At 42.4% G+C, this 20,053-nt stretch overlaps 1 protein-coding gene across 1 annotated transcript in view; it reads right to left on the reverse strand.

Moving 5' to 3' along the window:
* Positions 1 to 518: 518 nt before the first annotated feature.
* The window catches only part of tshz1 (teashirt zinc finger homeobox 1), a 28,172-nt gene continuing 8,637 nt past the window's right edge, over positions 519 to 20,053 (reverse strand). The window contains exon 3 of the mRNA XM_026300681.1: positions 519 to 5,156. Coding sequence (XP_026156466.1) covers positions 1,804 to 5,156 — 3,353 coding nt within the window. The 3' untranslated portion in view covers positions 519 to 1,803. The remainder of the gene's footprint in view (positions 5,157 to 20,053) is intronic.

The following is a 20,053-nucleotide window of genomic DNA, read 5'->3' on the forward strand; positions in this document are numbered from 1 at the left end:
ACATTTTGAGCATTTGTGTTGCTTCACAAAAGTACTGACTTGTTCAAACATAACCCTCTTTGAGCCCCCAGTCCCCTTGGAAGAATGAGAGGGAGTTCATTTATACAAAGATCCAAAAGAAGTCAGACCAGCTGTTTTTCTGCTTCAAACTACAGTGCACGAGTGCTGTGATCCAGCTTGTCACACTAGATTGTGATTATGATCCTGACAATAGTTGACCGCCGGGACATTTAAGGGCAATCGGGAACTGGGCACTCTCTACCTGCAATATGGTGAAATAAAGTGGGATACTTTCAGCAGGATTCATTATCTTTTAGTCTGTTGGCATCCTAAAATCAGAGCACTGCCACTGTAAAAGAATCACAGATGCTCCAGTGCTTCACACATCCATGACGAATTAGCCTGACGGGTATTTCCCAAATTTGTGTTTGGGAAATGTTATATGGCAACCCCTACGATAGAAAGAATATCTGGTTCAGCATTTCTCTCTCTCCGAAAAATGACTCACAAACAACACATAGTTGAATCCAGGACATGGAGTTTATTTTACAACTTAGGATAAAAGAATGCCATTCTGAATAACTGAGTTGATGACAAAACCTGGAAATATATCACCGGGTCAGATTTTTTTTTTTTTTTTTTTTTTTCAGCGTTATGTACAGTACCATGCATCAGAGCAGATGCAAGTAAAGTTCTGTCATTTTATGTAAACCACATTGAAGGACCTAATTGTCACCCAAATAGTGCATTGCAGTCCAACAATATTCTGTAGCTTTATACATTTTCTCCCATAATTGTCTAGAAAATAACATTATAAAAATGCACACAGTACAAATAATGTTGATCTTTAAAGAGCAAGATATGCTGACATATAGTATATGTATACATACCTGCTAGTTATTCATACATTAAGTTTTAAACTTCATTCATTTTACAAGTGTAGCGTCACAATAATAAAATTGGTATCCTACTAACGCAAATACTGTACATGTTGAAACAACCAGAAAATGATATTTTACTAGAGAATCAAAGACTCTAAACATTTTGTAAGAAGTTTTGTGATTTGATGGCAAATAGAAAACAATGTTATTAGTTAGTCGCTCAAAATGCCATATTGATCTACGGGAAAAAAAAACTCAAAAGAGTGTTGTGTTGTCATTTTTACCTCTTTGTTTCTTCATCAATTTACACTTCCTTAAAGTGCTGAAATCGTCTAAAATATTTTAGAGCAAGATCTTCCACGAAGCTGAACTGGTAACCTCTCACCTTCATATAAACAGCTGAAAAAAGGGATATTTGTTTTGTCATTGTGGTTTAAGTTTCATAAGACATAATATGCTCACGGCTTTACATAAAAACATGCACAAACTGGCTCATAAATAATATGCACGTTGTGTTGAAATATATTCATCTTAAAAATCATTCAAAACAGTGATCAAAATAAGAGCATGGTCCAGTTTTAATACAACTGATGGTCTTTTCCAAAGGCTCAGGTAAGATGCAGTGCATTAGGAAAGCAACAATCAGTCAGTGACGACATAGTGCCATGACTGCTGCACCAATTTGGTACATTTGTCACCAAAAAAAAAACTTTAACACAGCTTTGAACCTATGCGGTGTAAGCTCCTTTCATCTGTTGATAGCTGAATAATTACAGTATGTGGTATTAAAGCTACCGGGTTTGTCTTTACATTATATGTCGCCACAATGCTCAACACAGTTGTGGCTCTACCTGTAATGACAGATTGTAGGTTAGAGTTATAGTGCAACAGTAATCTGTCTTACTATTAGCTTTATCTGACCTCACTGTTTGTCAATCTTTTCCAGCTCTTTCACAAAGATGAGATGGTCCTCTGGTGACTTCCCATGGGTTTTACAAAGGTGCAGCTTGATTGCATGTTTGCTCACAAATGTTCGATTGCACAGTTGGCACTGATATATAGAGCCAGTGTCATCTTCTGCGAGTGCAGAGGAACTGAAAGTCTTGTCCTCTATTCTGCTGACTGCTTGCTGTTCTATTAAGTCTATGGATAGCTTTGAGAGGTCCTTCAGGGTAAACCCAAGGTGGGACTCCAAATGGTGAATGTAGGAGGAAGGAGTCCTGAACTGGGATGCACAATCACCACACAAAAACAGAGGTTGGCCAGAGTCAATATTTTTTAGGAACTTCGTGCCCCCTGTCCGCTTTAATTGGTATTTTACATTGGCCAGCCAATGTGAAATAGTGGTCATGGAGAGACCTGTGAATTTACAGATGTGGACCCGTTCCTGTGGTCCCAAGTCAGTAATTACAAACTTTCCCTCAGGGGTCTCTCGTAGGGTGGAGGCAAACTGAGCCTGAAGTATCAGTAAGTGCTGGGGGTTCCAGTTTGACTGTCGGCCTTTCCTTCTTTGGATGAGGGGCAGGTCCTCCAAGCTGTCCTCAAAAGTACAGCCATCGATGTCTGACTTTTCAGAGATGGAAGATGGAGTTGTAGACTTTGGTGTCAAACGGCCTGTCAGGTTTTTCACCATGTCTGAAATATCCATCAAAGCATTCTCCCGTAGAGGTGGAGATGAAGACTGAGAGAAGGTTTTGAAAACAGGTTTGTTGCTAAGACTGTTGCTCAGTGCAGTAGAAGTACCCTTAACAGTACTTCCATTAGTGTTTTTGGATTTTGTCAAATCCATGGGCTGATCATAAGTATCTTCAGGATACTGACTCATAGGCTCAGTTGACTTAGTCTGAGCAGAGTTCTTATTGATCTTATAAAGCATTGCAAAGGGGTCTATGAAGGGGGTAGCCACTTTTGCAGCTTTCCCCAAGTGGTTATTCATGATAGACTGCAAAGCACTGAGTGGGTTGACAAGTGGTTGTTCAGGTGAGTGATCAGTGATGATGCTCAGGTTACTGCAGCCATTGCTTACTGACTTTTTAGGTGAATCAACTTCAGTCTTAATTTGTGTCTCCACTTTACTCTTTGTCTGCTCTCCCTCTTTTCCTCTTGACTCAGTCTGGTCCTCTACTGCAGAATTTGTCACTGCCTTTGAGAGGTTTTCTGAGTTTGAGAAAGCCTGTTTGTCCTTATGATTTTGCAATGCCGACTTTGCAAACCTGCACTTATTCTCTACAGATTTCTCCTCTTTTTCGTTATTAACTGAACTTTTTCCTGTGACCTTTTCTACCAGCTCCTCCATGGCCAGCACATTGCTTTTGTGACTTGGAGGTGGAGAGGGGCTATTAGGTGAATGCATCAGAGTGGCTAAATCAGAGGACAGTGCCTTCAAAGTGTTGCTGCTGAACAAAGGTTGAACTGGTGTACATGAAGGCATGGTAGACTTCAAGGACCCATGGAGCTGGTAGGCAGCATGAATGCTGGGGTATCCACCCCAGGTTGGTGTGCCTGTTTGGGCCTTGCTGATTGCACTTGAAACTGTATTCTCTAAAGACTTCAGGATGTCCAAGCCACCTTTAGGTGTTTCTTCCAAATCTTCTTCTGTCAGATATTGATAAGATCTGGCCGTAGCTGGTTTATCAGTTTTTTCAGTGGAATCTTCTTTCTCCTCCTTTATCTTTTTCTCTGGCTCTTTAACTTCCAATTTCCTTTCCTCAATTTCTTCCTCTTTCTTTCCTTCATTTTTCTCCACAGGGCTAGTAGGCTGCGGTGGAGAGTCAGGCTGTGACTTTCCATTGGGTGGTGGGAGTCGTGTGGTAGTTGGTGGCAGAGGAATCGATTGAATTTTCTCCTCAATGACAGGATCAAACACTAACTGCTTACCCTTTTTAGAAGCTGAATTGGTTACTTTGAGAAAGTGTCCTGTGACCATCATGTGGGCCGTCAGTTGTTGCAGTGTGTCATGTGAACTGCCACATTCCATACATTTGAGAATTTGTGCCTTGCGTGCCTCAAACTGCCAAGTGTAACTGGCACCGTTTTGGTAGCCATATCGATTGTTAGGCGTTACGTAGGGATTGGCCACTTTTTGGTCTTTGGGAGATTCTCCCAGGAGTATGCCAGATGACACAGACTCTGGTGAACTTGGGGACATCAAGTCTTGAAATGCTCTTTTTTTGGTTGGGGGTACCAGTTTTGAGGTGAGGGCTGGCATCGGTTCTTTTAGAGGCACTTTCTGATAGTGTTTTGTTTTGATCATGTGAACACTAAGGTCTTGCAAGGATTCAAAAGAGTGGCCACAGTACATGCATTTCAGAACTTTCTGGGCATCTTCCTTGCCTTCCATCTCCAGCAGAGACCGCTTGCGTGGCTTGGACCACTTCTTGCTTCGATCGTCTTCCTTATCCTTATTGTCATCTCGATAATGACCAGTCTCGTTCATATGCACTGTCAGGCCAACCAAAGTGTCATAGGCTGCACTACAGTCCTTGCACCTGAACTTGCTGGCACCAGTAAACACAGGACCATAGAGCTTATTGTTTTGCCTATATAGCTGAATGGTGCTAAAAAGGCTAGGCTCAGGAAGGAGTTGGTATGGCGTATGCTGTAGAGTTTTGGCCAACGCTGCCTGGTGCCAGTCATAGGCTAATCCTCCTGTGTTGCCAGAACTTACACTAGTGCCACTGTTGCTGTTGCTTGACACGGTTCTTGTGGTGGTACTGCTGGTGTTAATAGTAGTAGTGGTCGAGGTGGTGCTACCACTACATTTGCTCTTCACATGAATGTTTCCTGGGCTGTGGCTGTTCAGGAACCCATTGCTTCCTTTGTGATTGCTCCCATTGCCGCTGCTAGCTGCAAAATTGTCCCCTTGTTTACTTTTAAGCATGTCCAGTGCAATGCTGGACCAGGACGCATCCGAGATCAGGTTTGCATAGACTGCTTTCATTTTTGCCAGACTGTCTTGTAGTGAGAGGCCATTGATGGACTCATTGATGCAGTCCCCTATCTTTTCCTCTGCCATGTCCTGACCATCACTAAAGGAGGATATGGTCTTAAGGTCCACCAGCTGATCGCTGGCAGTGCTGAGTGGAGAGGCGTAGCCAGCGTCTGGGTTTGTGCCATTGCTGAGTGGAGAGTTTTGGCAACTATAGTGATCTCTTGCGTCCTCGTCATCATTGAAGGGATAGTCTGCGTCTTGGCCATCCAGGGAAAGCCCATCATCCTGCAGGTGCTCCTCTTCATCAATTTTTTCCACTTTAAATTCATCTTCAGATCCATAAGCTGGAAAAACAAAACAATGAAATATGATATTAGACTTTTTTTTTATATACATTGGCATTATTATCTTTTGATGTTTATTTTACATATATGAAGTGATAGAGTTAATAAAGAGGAATGTACTGCGTAGAATATGTGCAAGCATTTCAGTATTTTCATCAAATATATTTTTCCCTTATCATCAAATTAAAATGCCAAAACAGTCTCCAGCCAGATAGTCTAGAGTATTACAGTATTTCATTGTCAGTGTTGCTGAAGTGAGACTGTGATTTGCTCTATTTTTTCAACATGCCTCACATACTATGGATTCACATGTAAGAGATAGTGGTGGAAATTGCCAGCTGCATCAGCCTTGCCAAGCCATGGTTGGCAGGAGTCAACTTGGCATCGGCTGTGGAAGTCCTCACAGCGTGATGCTAGGAAACAGCCAGTGGACATGACAAGCTGTGTTGTTACTGCCTGTGCTCCCTGAGTACTCACAGCATCAAGTGGGCCATTTTAAAAGAAGAGAGAGGTTTAGAGTATCAATGGAAAATGGCTGCCTTCTTTATCTGTCTACAAATTTCACAAATCATTTATTGCTAACTATAGAATCTAAATTAAATTTCATTTTAAGTTCTAGTTGTCAAAGCTGGAAAATGGAAGAAATTAAAATGCATTGCAACTGTAATGTCGCTGGAGCCCTAATGTGCAATAGTAAAAAAAGGTGTAATATGTATATATATTTATATTTATACACACACACACACACACACACACACACACACATATATCTGCATAGGCCTGAATCCCCTCAGCCAGATCCTCAAGACTGGCTTCGGATACCGACTACGAAATGGGGCTACATCAGCCACCTCCTGTACATGGATGACATCAAGCTGTACGCCAGGAGTGAGCGAGACATCGACTCACTGATCCACACCACCAGGATATACAGCAACAACATTGGAATGTCATTTGGACTGGACAAGTGTGGTCGAATGATAACGGAGAGAGGGAAGGTTGTCAGGACTGAAAAAGTTGAACTTCCAGAAGTCAGCATAGCGAATGTTGAGGGAAGCTACAAGTACCTTGGAATCCCACAGGCAAATGGGAACCAAGAAGAAGCCACAAGGAAAGCTGCCACAGCCAAAAACCTACAAAGAGTAAGATAAGTCCTAAGAAGTCAGCAAAATGGGAAGAACAAGGTCCAAGCCATCAACACCTACGCCCCTGCCATTCATCAGATACCCCGCTGGCATAATAAGCTGGCCAAAAGAGGACATAGGAGCCACTGATGTCAAGACAAGGAAGCTCCTCACAATGCATGGAGGGTTTCACCCCAAACCCAGCACCCTGAGACTGTACACCAAGAGGAAGGAAGGAGGCCAAGGACTGGTGAGCGTCAAAGCCACCATCCGAAATGAAACAGCAAATATCCATGAGTACATCAGGAAGATGGCCCCAAGCCAGAATACTTAGACAACAGAAGGAAGCAGAGGAAGAGGAGCAAGAACCACCATGGCAGGACGAACCACTGCACGGTATGTACCACCGACAGAAAGACGAAGTGGCTGAAAAGTCCTACCAGTGGCTGGAAAAAGCTGGACTGAAAGACAGCATAGAGGCACTAATCATAGCAGCACAAGAACAGGCCCTGAGCACAAGATTGATAGAGGCTGGGGTCTACCACACCAGGCAGGACCCCAGGTACAGGCTGTGCAAAGATGCCCCTGAGACAATCCAACTCATAGCAGCAGGTTGTAAGATGCTAGCAGGCAGGGCTTACATGGAACGCCATAACCAAGTGGCTGGCATAGCATACTGGAACATCTGTGCCAAGTATGATCTGGAGGTCCCAAGGTCAAAGTGGGACACACCTCCAAAGGTGGTGGAGAGCTAAGATCCTGTGGGATTTCCAGATACAGACCGATAAACAGGTGATGGCTAACCAACCGGACATAGTAGCAGTGGACAAACCACAGAAGAAAGCCGTAGTGATAGATGTAGCGATCCCAAATGATGGCAACATCAGAAAAAAGGAACATGAGAAGCTTGAAAAATACCAGGGGCTGAAAGAACAGCTAGAAAAGATGTGAAAGGTAAAAGCAACAGTGGTCCTGGTGATAATCGACACCCTTGGGGCTGTGAGCCCCAAACTAGGAGAGCGGCTTCAGCAGATCCCAGGAACAACATCAGAGCTCTCAGTTCAGAAGAGCGCAGTGCTAGGTTACTGCAAGGAACCCTCAAACTCCCAGGCCTCTGATAGAGGACCTGAGATTGAGGAAGACACACACACCCATAGGGATGAGAAGGGAAATTTTTATTTTATTTTATTATATATATATATATATAAATATAATCTGCTAAGGCAGCCCCCAATCCATCCCTTGTAAAGTGCATGTCTGAGGTGCCAGAATCATTCTCTAGTGAGAAGGCAGATGTGCTGTCAGCTTCAAACAGCATGTAGCTCTCTATCCCATAATCAGAATGGACATAATACCTGATGTTTGTGAGGTGCCAGTTACTGCTGCCTGGGAAAAGCTGGAGGTCCAACAGCTGCAATTCTGAGTGTTGTAAATGTGTGAATGTGTGTGTGTGCCAGAGTGAATGTAGATACTCAGTACAACCTTCCTCTTCTTAATTAAACTATTTCTGTAAGCTCTTAATTATATACAGGCTTCGCTGAAATTCACTTGAGTTAGTCACAGAATTAGATTTTAACCTTTCACCAAAGCAGCTATAAAGCTTTCATTCAACCTGTCTTGTTCTCCTAATCAAGATTCAGCCCACTGGTTTGAACTAAATGCAAAACTCAACCTATTTAAAGTCAATGTGGTGAATGTAGTTAAAGACAAAACAGCTTAGCTGACAAAGTGAGAGAAACCTGACAGCAGTACAAACACACACACTCATTCACAGACAAAAAGCACACCAATACTAAATTCTAGTCGTTCCCTGCCATCCTCCGTATGTTGCCTTGACAGGCATCGGTGTCAGGAGTGTGTCAGTGTCAGCCTGAGGTGTCAGTGTCCACACAAACAACCCTGAGAAGAGGTGGGAGGGGAAAGTAACAACAACAAACACAAGTCAGCCATTTTTTTCCCCCCTGCTTGGGCCTCCTTCTTCACCATCTGTGTCAGAAAAGCTGCGGGTGCCACCGGCGGCTAATAAGGCAATCAGAGATGGAAAAGATGCTGACATGGCGGCTTTTGAGCGTCACTCAGAACAAAAGAGGAAGAAGAGAAGGGAGGGAGAGACGGATAGGGAGGGGATTAAAACGGAGGTGGACGGGAGGAGTGGGGGAGTGGTATCTGTTGTGGTTGTCAGTCAAAAACATAAGCCCACTTTGTGCTGTCAGGAAGGATAGGGGAAAAAGAGGGGGAAGTTTTGAAAAGAGAAAAGATGTTTTAGGCCAGCGAACAACAAGCGTGTGAATATCAGAGTCTGTGTGTTTGTGTGTATGAGAGGATGCCACAAACTAAGCATGAGATATCAGGAGAGACACATAAGTTAAATTTCTGCTATGTGCGTGGAAGTTTTTAAATGTATGGAAGCTAGGAGTGGCTGATCTGTGTGTATGTGTGTGTGCACCAACTGTATCAGTGTGTCAGAGGCAAGCAGGGATGCAATGTAGATGGTCAGGGGAAAGCAAAGCCATCTGCGTCTGAAGAGGAGCCTGTCACTATTGCTGTGCCCAGAGTCAAGGATTTCCTGCTGCAGACAGGTGACTCCACAGTAGGAGATATCCCAGTCTCTCTCGCTCTCACACACAAGCACACACACAAACACAACCTGTCCCCCAAACCACATTCCTCCTCTTGAGCTGACTGTGTATGTTGACTAAAGTGACAAAAACACCACAGAAGATTATTTCCCTCCCACCAAAACAAACACATAGAGCTAGTGATAATACAAACATGCCTTAACTGCTCCTCCATATCAAACCTCAGTAATGTTTTGATACCAGCAGAATTGTGTCAGAAAATCATAAATCCTCAACTGCTAGAAGGTGGTGCTGAACGTGTGTTAAGATTCAAAGCTATGTTAGCCTGGACTACCTCAAAGTGCAAAACAGAGGAGAAATATTAAATAGTATTGTGAATTTATTTTCATTTTAAAGTTATATTAAGTATAACTGTCCAAAAACACAACATATTACAGTTTGTTTCTATTAAAGAGACAAATCGAGCAGCACATGATGGGTGTCAGACATCCTGACCAGACATGTTGAAGATGTAATTTAAGGCAAGCTGATATAACGTCAGTATGATGGCACTGGCACAACTGGCACAACTCTTTCTTTCCCCTTTTTTCTTTCATACACACCCACAAACACACAAAACATACACTTTCTCCTCTAAACCTTCTTCATTTATTCATGTTGTCTCAGAGAAGAGGGCAATCCCGGCTCTCATTTGCAGTGCTAATGTCCAATTCCGCCAGCTTTCACCCTACTGATTTATCCTGCGTGGCCGGGTTCTGCATTTGGAGTCGGGCGGCTGGTGAGGCTCCCTCACACCGTTTAGTGGCCCTTCAAAATGGGAGCTCTGGCGTGGCAGTCTTATTTCTCTCTCCCGTTTCGCTTTGTCACCGGCCCCTCCATTCCCTGCCACTCACCTCTGATGGCTTTGGACAGGCCTGATCAGTGTGTGTCATTGACCTGTATGGCGTGCATGAGTGTGTGTGTGTTTCAGCAGAGAGAAGGCTGTAAATAAAATGACATTATTATTTCCACTGTCCTATCATGTAGAAAAGCCAATTATGGTAATGCTTAGTATGTCAGGCAATCTCTGTCTCTCTCTGCTCTCCCCCGTCCTCTTCATTCTTGCTCTTTTTTTTCCTCTCGGATAGTTGTGGCTGTGGTTTCATAGGACCTGACACTCTCTTTGGACTACCCTGTGGATGCTGAGGGAAACCAGCACAGACCAGCAGTCTCCTCTCAGTCTAAAGACAATCACAGTTTAACAGCATTTTTCATAAAACTCTACTTAGTTACAAGAATAAAGATCCAAATTACAAAATGTAATTGTTTTGCATTGTTGCTGCGTGTCAACACAGTACAAAGCTTCATAAGTAAGGGTTGTTCCGGACAACGTGTATTAGCCATAAATTAACCCACAGCTTGCTTGACCAGACATGTAAAACTCTACCCCTGGCCCCACCTTCCCCTAACCCACATGGAATAGTCCACCATATGGCACAACAGCTTCGGGGCTTCTAAGAGCTCATGTCGTACAAATCCACCTTCTCAGTTTCCACAGCTCTTCCGGTTGGGGAAAAAACCAAACATCTAATACAATCTGCTTGTCTTGCTGGTAGCTATATGTGCAGACATTTGAAATTGGACTTTCTAGATACTTGATTTTGTGGTTACTGGTCAGGATTCTATAATAACATTTACAGTTACATTCAAATGAAAGATAAATGACCTTTTCCTAAAGTTTTTACAATCCTGAGGGCTTTCTCAGATGTCCCATGTAATTTGTTATTACCTGAACTCATATTATTATAATAGCCTCTTTAAACGAGTCATTCAGACAGTGTATTGTAACTCTGTCTTAATATCATCAGGCCATATATGGCATATATGAGAATGAAGAAAAAATCTCTTTCCAGTTGTGTCTTGAACTGCTTTGCAAGTCACACTTGTTATTCTTTCCTTCACTTTCTTTCGTTTTCTGTCCCTGTTTGTTCAGATCTCCTGCAAGCCAGTTTTGACACGCCACGACAGTGACTGTGGTCTATAAATCACCTTTTCCCTGAACTGTCAGTGCCTGCTTGTTCTGAGATGAAACAACAGCCATTAGCTCATCGACACCGCAGATTCCAGCCATTTATGCTCGACTTTTCTATTCCCCCTCACACACACCCACACCCAATGCAATGTTTCTCTGGTACTGCACAAACCATCTGGTTTGTTTTCAGGCAGGGTACAGATAAAGCATTACTAATGCTAATTAAAGATGATGTGAGTGAGATTTACTCAACCAATGCAAACAATACTGCCTACATTCAATATAGGCTGCACCAGACAGATGTCATTTGTGAAACAGATTCTTTCAGAGGAAATATTATTAGTTTCTTTACCATATACACAGTAAGACTTTATATGGACAAGCTGTAAGGTCGGATTATAGTTTAAAGTTATACTTAAAATTCAGATTTCAATATCTGGATATTCTGTTACGACTTTACACAATTATTTATTTTATTTAGATTCAATCAAGAATGGCTGATATTCAACAGAAAAGCTTTTAAAATCTAAAACAAGCAAATAAAACTAACATGATAAACAAAATAAGAGTTTCGTCTTTTCTCCATAGATATGGTCTTTTTTAATTCACCTGCATTGGCCCTGACAGTGGAGCTTCCCCCGACTAAACAACAGCTGCTCTCATTGCCTAGCAACAACCAGTTGATGGATGACCCCAAAGATGGATAATTACCATAAATCACTATGGTTGTGTGGAGAATAGAAGCAGAAAATCATTGTAGGAAAAAAAAAAACAAGCTGAACCACAGTTTAAACTAGTGTGTCTGGTGTTAAGGTTAACTTAGTCTCTGCTGAATTTGTCAAAAGTGATGGATTTTAGATTCCTCTGTGGGTGAGAATTAGTTGGTGATCGGGTTGTTAAGCAAAATCAGTTGCACTGGATTTGCCCATTAGGATAATTTTTTGGTGCATTTCTTGGAAGTGGCCAGTGTTTTGGACACAATGAGTGTGTGTGTGTGTGGGGGGGGGGGGGGGGGGCTAAAATGAAACCTGATGACAAAACCTGTCCTGAAGGAGCAGTGACAAAGAAAACAAAGTGGGTAGAAGGAAGGAAGAAAGGAAACAGCCACAAATGAATGATGACAACAATGATGAGTTTAGTGCAGCAAAACAACAAAAAACAAACAAAAAAAAAACAGATGGGGGGGGGGGGGGGGGGGGGGGAGCACAAAAAGGAAGTGTGTGTACAGTCTGCATGTACATGTACTGTATATTCATGTACCATACATGTCTAAATGTGCGTGAGAGTTACGGGTAGAAGGTGACATACAGGGAGAGGGTGAGAAAAAAAAGGCAAGTATAAAAAAGGAAGAAAATTAGAGGGCACAGGGCCAAAACAGGGTCACAACCTAACCAGTTCAGTCTAGCCGAGTCCGGTTGCACAATAAGCCATCAATCAACCTTCCCTGCGCTGTCAGCCCTCCCCTCAATTCACAGAGGCCATCCACTTTGTACACTGCTGAGGGACAAAACAGAGAAGGAAAATAGACACGAGGAAAGAAAAAAAACAAAAAAAACAAAAAAAACATAGACATGTATATATACACACACACACACACGCACACACACGAATATGATCCTTTACTCTCTGTGGGAAGAAAACACCTTAAAGGCTGCTGGAGCGACACAGCCAAATTCTTTTGCCTCTGAAAAAAACTTTTGTGCAGATTCAGTTTGACTTTTATTGGAATTAACTGATTTTGCAGCAAAATTTTGCTGTTTTAAATGTTAATGTGACTGGGTCCTTAAAAACAGTCCAATACAAGTCAAACATATGTCATTTCATATTTCTGAATCAGAACATTTCATCAGCTCCTGTCCACCCTGTCCGTTTAAAAACAAGCCAAAAACCAGATACTCAGCACAAGCCTGCACACAAGCCTGCAGAGGACTTTGTGAGGACAGGATCTCAGATATATAACTTACACTTTTTCCCAACATGCACAAAGGCAGACAAAGAAATCATAACTTTAAAAACCACAAAGTCACTTCAGGGAAATTAATTAGAACCGCAAACCCTCAGGGCAGAAGCCTGCTCAGGACAACCAGACGTCCCCAAACATTTTAGTGCTTTTAACTGCGTGTGTCACCAGGGAAATTCCAGCAAATTGTGCACCATCGAAACTGTTATCCTTTATGCATCGCCACATTTTCTTTTTCTTTCTGCCTGCTCAAGTGACGAATTAGTGCTCAAGTCTGGTGCTGCATTAAACGAAGTTCTGCTGTTTCATTTCAACGTCAGTTTAGGATTTAAAGGGGAGATGAATAGTATATGAGCATAACAGAAAAATATAACAAAGGCATAAGCTAAACCACACAATAGTTTTGAGTGTGTATGTGCTCTTATGTGGAGTTTTTCCACCCTTCCTGATGACCATGGCAATAAAGTGACAAAGGAAGAAATGATAGGAGGGAGGAGGGATTAGGGGTTGAAAAGGGGTCCCTGGAGAAAGTCAGTAAATTATGTACTGGGCTCTCCAAGTGGACTAGTATCAGTAGCCATCTCACCCTAATTGTGTCTGTGTGCAACTATGCATGCCTCTATATGTGTGTGTATGTGTGTGCACAAACGTACAATGGCTATGAACAGCTTCACAGTGAGAGAGAGAGAGGCAGGAAGAGAGGAAGCAATCCTTCAACAGAGCACAATATCTGACTGCGGACAGACAACGAACGGCTGGAAGGTTCTGGAAACTAGAGAAAAGCCTGCCTCCCTCACATTTCAGCTCCCAATGCCACCTCCCAATGTGCCCTCCATCTAACACTAACACACACACATAAATGGCACCATAACTCTATATCCGCAATCAATCTCCGCTGTGAAGACACATCCATCTTCAGTAATGTTAATGGGAGGGTTTTGGGTGTTGGAGGGGGTGGAGGACAGGGGTAAAACTGAGGGTATGTAACTGTAAAGCTGACCTCAGAGCAGTGTGAGGTAATATGGACTGCGTGCATGTAATAGAGACAGAGTACATGAATTAAAAGTGAGAATGGTGCTGGGTGCATTCGCGAGTACATTAGTGTATTTGTCTGCATGTCAGGAGGTCAGGTGTGTGTGTGTGTGTGTGTGTGTGTGTGTGCGTGGGAGAGAGACTGATGGCTGTCAGCGCTCATCTGGCAGAGAAAATAAATTAGACTTATGAGGACAAATGAACGCGCGATGGAAAGAGTAAACGGGGGTGGAGTGGGATCATGACAGAGAGGGAGAAGAGGAAAGGCAGGGAATAAAAAGGAGGGAGACATAATGCAGGAGAAAAGAGGGATATTGTGTGTATGCGGTGGCAAGGAGGAAGGAGATGGAACGGTGTTGCCAACTAAGAGAGTTCCTTTCAGCAGCCAGTGACCGTTCATTAAGAAGGACGGGCACACAGACAGGCCTGCTGCTGGCAGCAGGAGACGCTTTGGCTGCAGCTTCTCTGGATGCAAGTGAAACATATATGTGGGTGTATGTGTGGGTTTGTGTGTTTGTATTCCACTGCCAGCATGTTAGGATCCAGAAAATACATGTTTTTGTAGGGAAAAAAAAAAACTGCTTTTAAAGGTACAAACCAACTTGAATGTAGTGTGTGATTCATGTGTTTGTATATGCGCTTTGCAGTGTGCATTTTCTCTGCCTGTGTGTCGGTGTCAGCATGTATCCATGTGTGTTCTATCTTTGTAGATTTGTCAGTGTCTATCCCATGACACACTCCCCTTGTTGCGAGTGGAGGAGAGCTCTCCAGGGGCTTTGTCATGCGGCGGTCTGTTCTTTTCCTAAGGCCTGGCGCCCCTCGCTTGATAAATGACACATGTCATTCTGTCAGCCCCTGCCATCCGGACTGGGAGGCCCCGAGCTGATGTATGGCTGCCCAGGCTAAAGGAAATCAGAGCGTTTTGGCAGCGCTTTGAGAACATAGCCTGTTATAAGGGTTATGTGTCTGCGGCGAGAGTGTGTATGAGTGTTTGTGCCTGTCCATCTTTCATACTGAGTGAATGTTTAATTGTGTGTGCATGTGCCTATTAGTGTCTGCGTCTCCTCGGGTAGGTGTGTGTACATGTGCGTGTACGTGTGCAAGCTCTCAACCTGTCAGGCGGACAGGCAGAGGGAGACAAATCATCGTCATGGCCGCCCCAGCTGTTCCCCAAATTTGGTGCGAGGAGGAGAGAGAGGGAAAAAAATCCTGCCGTTTGAGTTTTAAATGGCTGATGCTTCCCAGAAACGGGAATGAGTGAGAGGACAAGTGGAGTTAAACAGACACACATGCACACATGCATAACACACACACTCTTGCACAAACACAAACTAAACCAAAACTCGAACACTGGAATAGGAATCAGGCCAATCCCAGAAGGGAGCAACAGACAGCCGGGGTGGTTTTCTTGCAAACAAACACATCAACACACATATAAACACACATGTTTCAAACATGCACACACATAACCACATGAACACAAACTCTGGACAAGGAATTTGCACCTTAACCAAAACTTAAAGGGCGGACAGACAAAACCTTAACCGTGTTTACAGAACTGGAAAATTTGACTTAGTTTCAATGTTAGGATGAATATTTTTTTCAGCCATTCTGCTTTTTGCATTTGAACTCAGGTTTTGACCTTCCCCACAAAATGATTGGACTTGGCCCCAAACCTCGGCAGGATTTCTCAAAACGTCCTCCTAGCTAAGCAGTCTCCCCCTCCAGACAGTTCTTACTGCTAAACACCACACATATCCACAAACATTTCCCCGGTGGAGGATAGTCCCACCTGGAGGTTGTGAACTCTGAATGACCCCGTTTGATTGGGCACGGGCTGAACTCCCTCCTCCTCTCCCACAGAAAATAAGCGGGAGGAAAAAAAAAAAAAGGGAAGAAAGGCGTCATTAAGCTGTGAGTGATGAGTGGCAGCCATGGGTGACATCCTCCCCTCTTTCTTTCTTTCTCCCCCACTATCCAACTGCTTTCACTGTCTGTCTCTGTCTCTCTTCTCCATTGCCTTGATACTTGTCTCTCTTGCTTTATTCACCTCTCTCCATCCCTCAACCCCTCAAGTCATTTCTCTTTCACTCCTCTGTTGCTTTGCCTCCTCTTTTTCCACTCCCTCATTCCCTCCCCCTCTTTTCTCCATGGTTCTTTTTTGTCTGCTGTCACTCTCCTTTTCTCCACTTTTTTTTCACCCCTTTATGACCCTCCTTCCATTGCTTCTTTTCTGCACCTCCTCTCTCTCACACACACACACACACACACACACACACACACACACACACACACTCTCATATACAATAGTGCCTCACTCAGTCCTGTCTCACTCTCTGGGCCCGCTCATGTAGATACTGAGCTTCTCCGTACATAATAGATCCCAAATATCGAGGGGAGGGGTGCCCATTTTCACCCGCTCTGGACTGTGCCATCAGCATTGCTTCCACAGGAGCTCCACTGTCTTCTTAACAATGCTTAATGGTTGTTTTAAAAAAAAAGTTAAAGGATATGAAAATATTTTAAACAATTTTTATTCAAACTGACCTGCCCAGTCACGTGGCTAACTTTCTGTTTCAACCTTAGCACTAAGAACCAATTAATGGCAGACCTTATTAGACTTACTAACTTATTACAACTACATACCCCAGTGTAATACAGATTTTAAATGCGGCTGCAATGAAATACCTTGTTAAAACATTGTAGAGACTATAACTCACTTTGCTGGTCTGGTAATTTCTGTACACAGTGGCACTCTTAAAATTAAATGGGTTCTTAGATTCATAATTCTCTCCTGAACGATTCTGTGTTACAGCACAAAACTTGAGAGGTTTCCCCAGTTGCCAGTTACTCACCTCTGTCTAAGGCAGGGGACAGCAAAACAAGGTAACAAGGTAATTGACTGAACTTGATAAACCCAGTGTTAATCAGTGCAAGCCATTCTGCTCCTTGATCTCTTTTAGTTTGACCAAGTTTAATCACCCTTCCCTGACATGTGCAATGCACTGTGCTACAACACATCTTAAATCCCTCTGCTGACAAAGAGTACAATCTGATTCTGCTGATGATACTGATAAATTACTGCTTTAATATAATTGTTACAACCATTTGGCTGTTGTCATTTTACCATCACAGTGTGCAGTGTGAGACTCCCACAGTGGACTCTAATCTCTCACTCTCACTCTAAAAAGTTCCAGAACAGTCAACTTTACATGTTATTGGTGTCTGACAAGCCTCAATTACCAATTTTTTTTTTTTTTTATCTTGCTGGAAATTATACATGATGGATATTACATTGACTTTCTCCTGCGACCTGTAACCTTACAGTCAACTGGCAACAGCTGAAGCCTTTTTCAGTATTGTATTGTAAACTAAAGTGTTGTGAAATAATTCTCTGCTTCGCAACTGAGTGTCTGCTGTTTTCAGAACACAGAATGTATCTGCAACAGAATACAAACAAATACATCAATTTTATTAAGAAGTTGAGAATTCTATTTTCCCAATTCCCATTTTAACCAATTAACTATAAAATAATCTGAAGGCCTGTTGAGTTGAGCCCCAACAGAAGCACTGAAGAAGACTACTAGCGAGTAAACATGGGCATAATGCTAGATATGAAATATTTTTAATGGGAAGCTTTAGCTTTAGCTGATAGTTGCTGTTAGATGTCAACGCGGCTACTGAGTCATCACTTTGGACCTCTAGTTTATTGTGTATGGCATAACTTTGTCTGGGTTCAATGTCTCTGTCCATAAAATGTGACAGCAGAAACGGTTAAACCAGAGAAGTGTAGGAACAAGGCTTCAACTATTCAGCAAGGCAGGAAAGGAATGAAGACGTATGAACTGAGACGATGGAGAGAAAAAGCAGATTAGTTACTGTAGTTTAAAAAAAAGAAAAAAAAAAGAAAAGTACTTCACAGTCACCTAGAAATGACTTGCATGCATAGACAGGGTGAAACTGGGAATGTGGCCATTCACAGACTTTGAATGTAAGGCCAACAAATTCCAAATATACTTTACATGTTCCCCAAGATGACAGATATATTACACAGACCTTTACAACGAACCTCTTGCAAAAATGTAGCAAAGAAAAAGTAAAAAGTGGAAACACACAAGTACCTGCATTTAAGTACGGTACTTATGAAAATACAGCTACTTAGTGATGTTCCACAGCTATGTACAATAGACATCAGAGGCAGATGGATCAGAGATAGATGAGTAAAAAGGTCAAGAGCTGGGTCACCACACAAACAGTGGCACAAACAGAAACAGGGGATCAGAAGCCAAGGCTTAGGTGGACATCGAGCCGATGGGTTAGACATTTTTTAATGTGTATGAGACTGAGGGACAAGAGAGAACTACTGACAAAGGAGACGGTTGGATGTTCAAGATGCCTCCCGCTGCTCTCTCTGAGACAGACGACTTAGAGGGACAGAGCTGAGCTTATACCCCCCGTGACTATCAGTGTCTGAAACAACACAATGGCTCAAGAAAGATTTGGGAGGAATTTTTGGGGCTAGCACGTGGTGTTACTGAGTTGACGGGGATCCCAAGACATTATATCCTCAATCCATCAAGTGGCATGCTGGAGAAGACCATCTGACTGTCTGTAACCCCAAGCAAATTCTGGTCAATGGCTCTATTTTTAATGAAAGAGTCAAACAAAACTCACTAAGGCCAACAACAACAAAACGTGCTTTGATTTTCTTTCTGTGCAACATGTTTTATGGATGCCTCTGTAAATGGGATGAAAATGGCTCTTGGAAAATATGTGACAGTCATGCGTTCGGATTTGAAAGAAGATGACATGACATTACTGGTCTTGACCTCTGAATTTTTACAACTCAGAAGTGTGACTGCAGGATGTCACTGAAATCAGACTATTGAAGAAAATGGTTGTTGCAATGTAAGAACAAGGCCAGTGGGCCTGAAAGAGGAGAGTATTACGTTCTCCTTTTCAGGTGTTGAGCTCATGTTCTTGTAACCAGTTCACTGACTCTTGAGCATCCGGTGAGAGAGCAATAGATGAAGGCAAAAGACAGAGAGGAAAATGAAAGAAAATATGAGCAGGGTAGAGGAGAATTGAGTCAGTAAGATAGAGATTGATGACAGATAGGAAGATGAGAAAAGGCTTACAGGCAGAAAGAAGGGGCCCTGTAATTCTAAAAACACAAAGAGAAAAAGAGAGAGGGAGTAGGATGAGATAAAGATGAAGAGGTGAGGGGAGGAAAGAAAGATGGTAGTGGCACTACACCAGGCTGCAGCATGACCTTGCCTAGCATCAAGGACAAAATGTTAACTATATCCATTCCCAGATGGCTTATCTGCAGTAGTGTCCAAAAATGATATTTATTGCTTCTTAAACTACCATCAGTTAAATAAACACCCTTCGGGGAATAGAAATTTCCAACCCCTGACTTTTGTTCACTTGCACTGTCTGCAGTGTGGATATATTAAGGCCTGCTCTGTTCATTTGTTATGTAATAGAAACTAATACTGTTCATGATGTACACTACTGCTTCTTGGCAGTTTTTGCACAACATGCTCTACAAAGAATACAACTCGAAGCTCTCTTTAGAGTTGTGAAGGAAAAAAAAATTGTCAGTAGCTGCTTAGTTTTATAGGTTTAATTAATGTTAATGTTCTTTGTGGATTATGTTCAACGGGAGTGTACAGTTGCCGTGTGTATATGTATTTCAGTCTACACACATCCTTCCCCTCAGTCAATCACAAAAATATATATATATATATACAAAATACATCAATACTGTTTATAAGCCACCAGGATTTTTAGGGTTGCTGGTTGGTATTAAGTAGTGGTGCAACTTTCCACTACACTACTTTCCTTTTCCTGTTTTGAACTCAATTCAAATTTCTGCTGAGGTACAGTACTCAGCCAAATAGTATTTAAGTACTTTGTGCCTAAAAACATCATTTTTCTCTTCAATAGACAGTTTCTACAATTGTTTTAGGTCTCCCAAAATGCTAGCAACTGTTAGCATGTTAGCAGCCACTTTTGACATCAATTAGCTAATTAGCTAAGCAGTTAGAAAATGAATGGAAAACTGGCATTAGGCATAAAGTAATGAATATTGTTATGGATTTGTTAATTTTCTTTGTAAAATTTCAAAATGAATACTGCTTATTAATAGAATTATTCACGGTCCAAAAGCCAAATCTATTTAATTT

Source organism: Mastacembelus armatus, chromosome 11, assembly GCF_900324485.2.
Source record: "Mastacembelus armatus chromosome 11, fMasArm1.2, whole genome shotgun sequence".
NCBI lineage: Eukaryota > Metazoa > Chordata > Actinopteri > Synbranchiformes > Mastacembelidae > Mastacembelus > Mastacembelus armatus.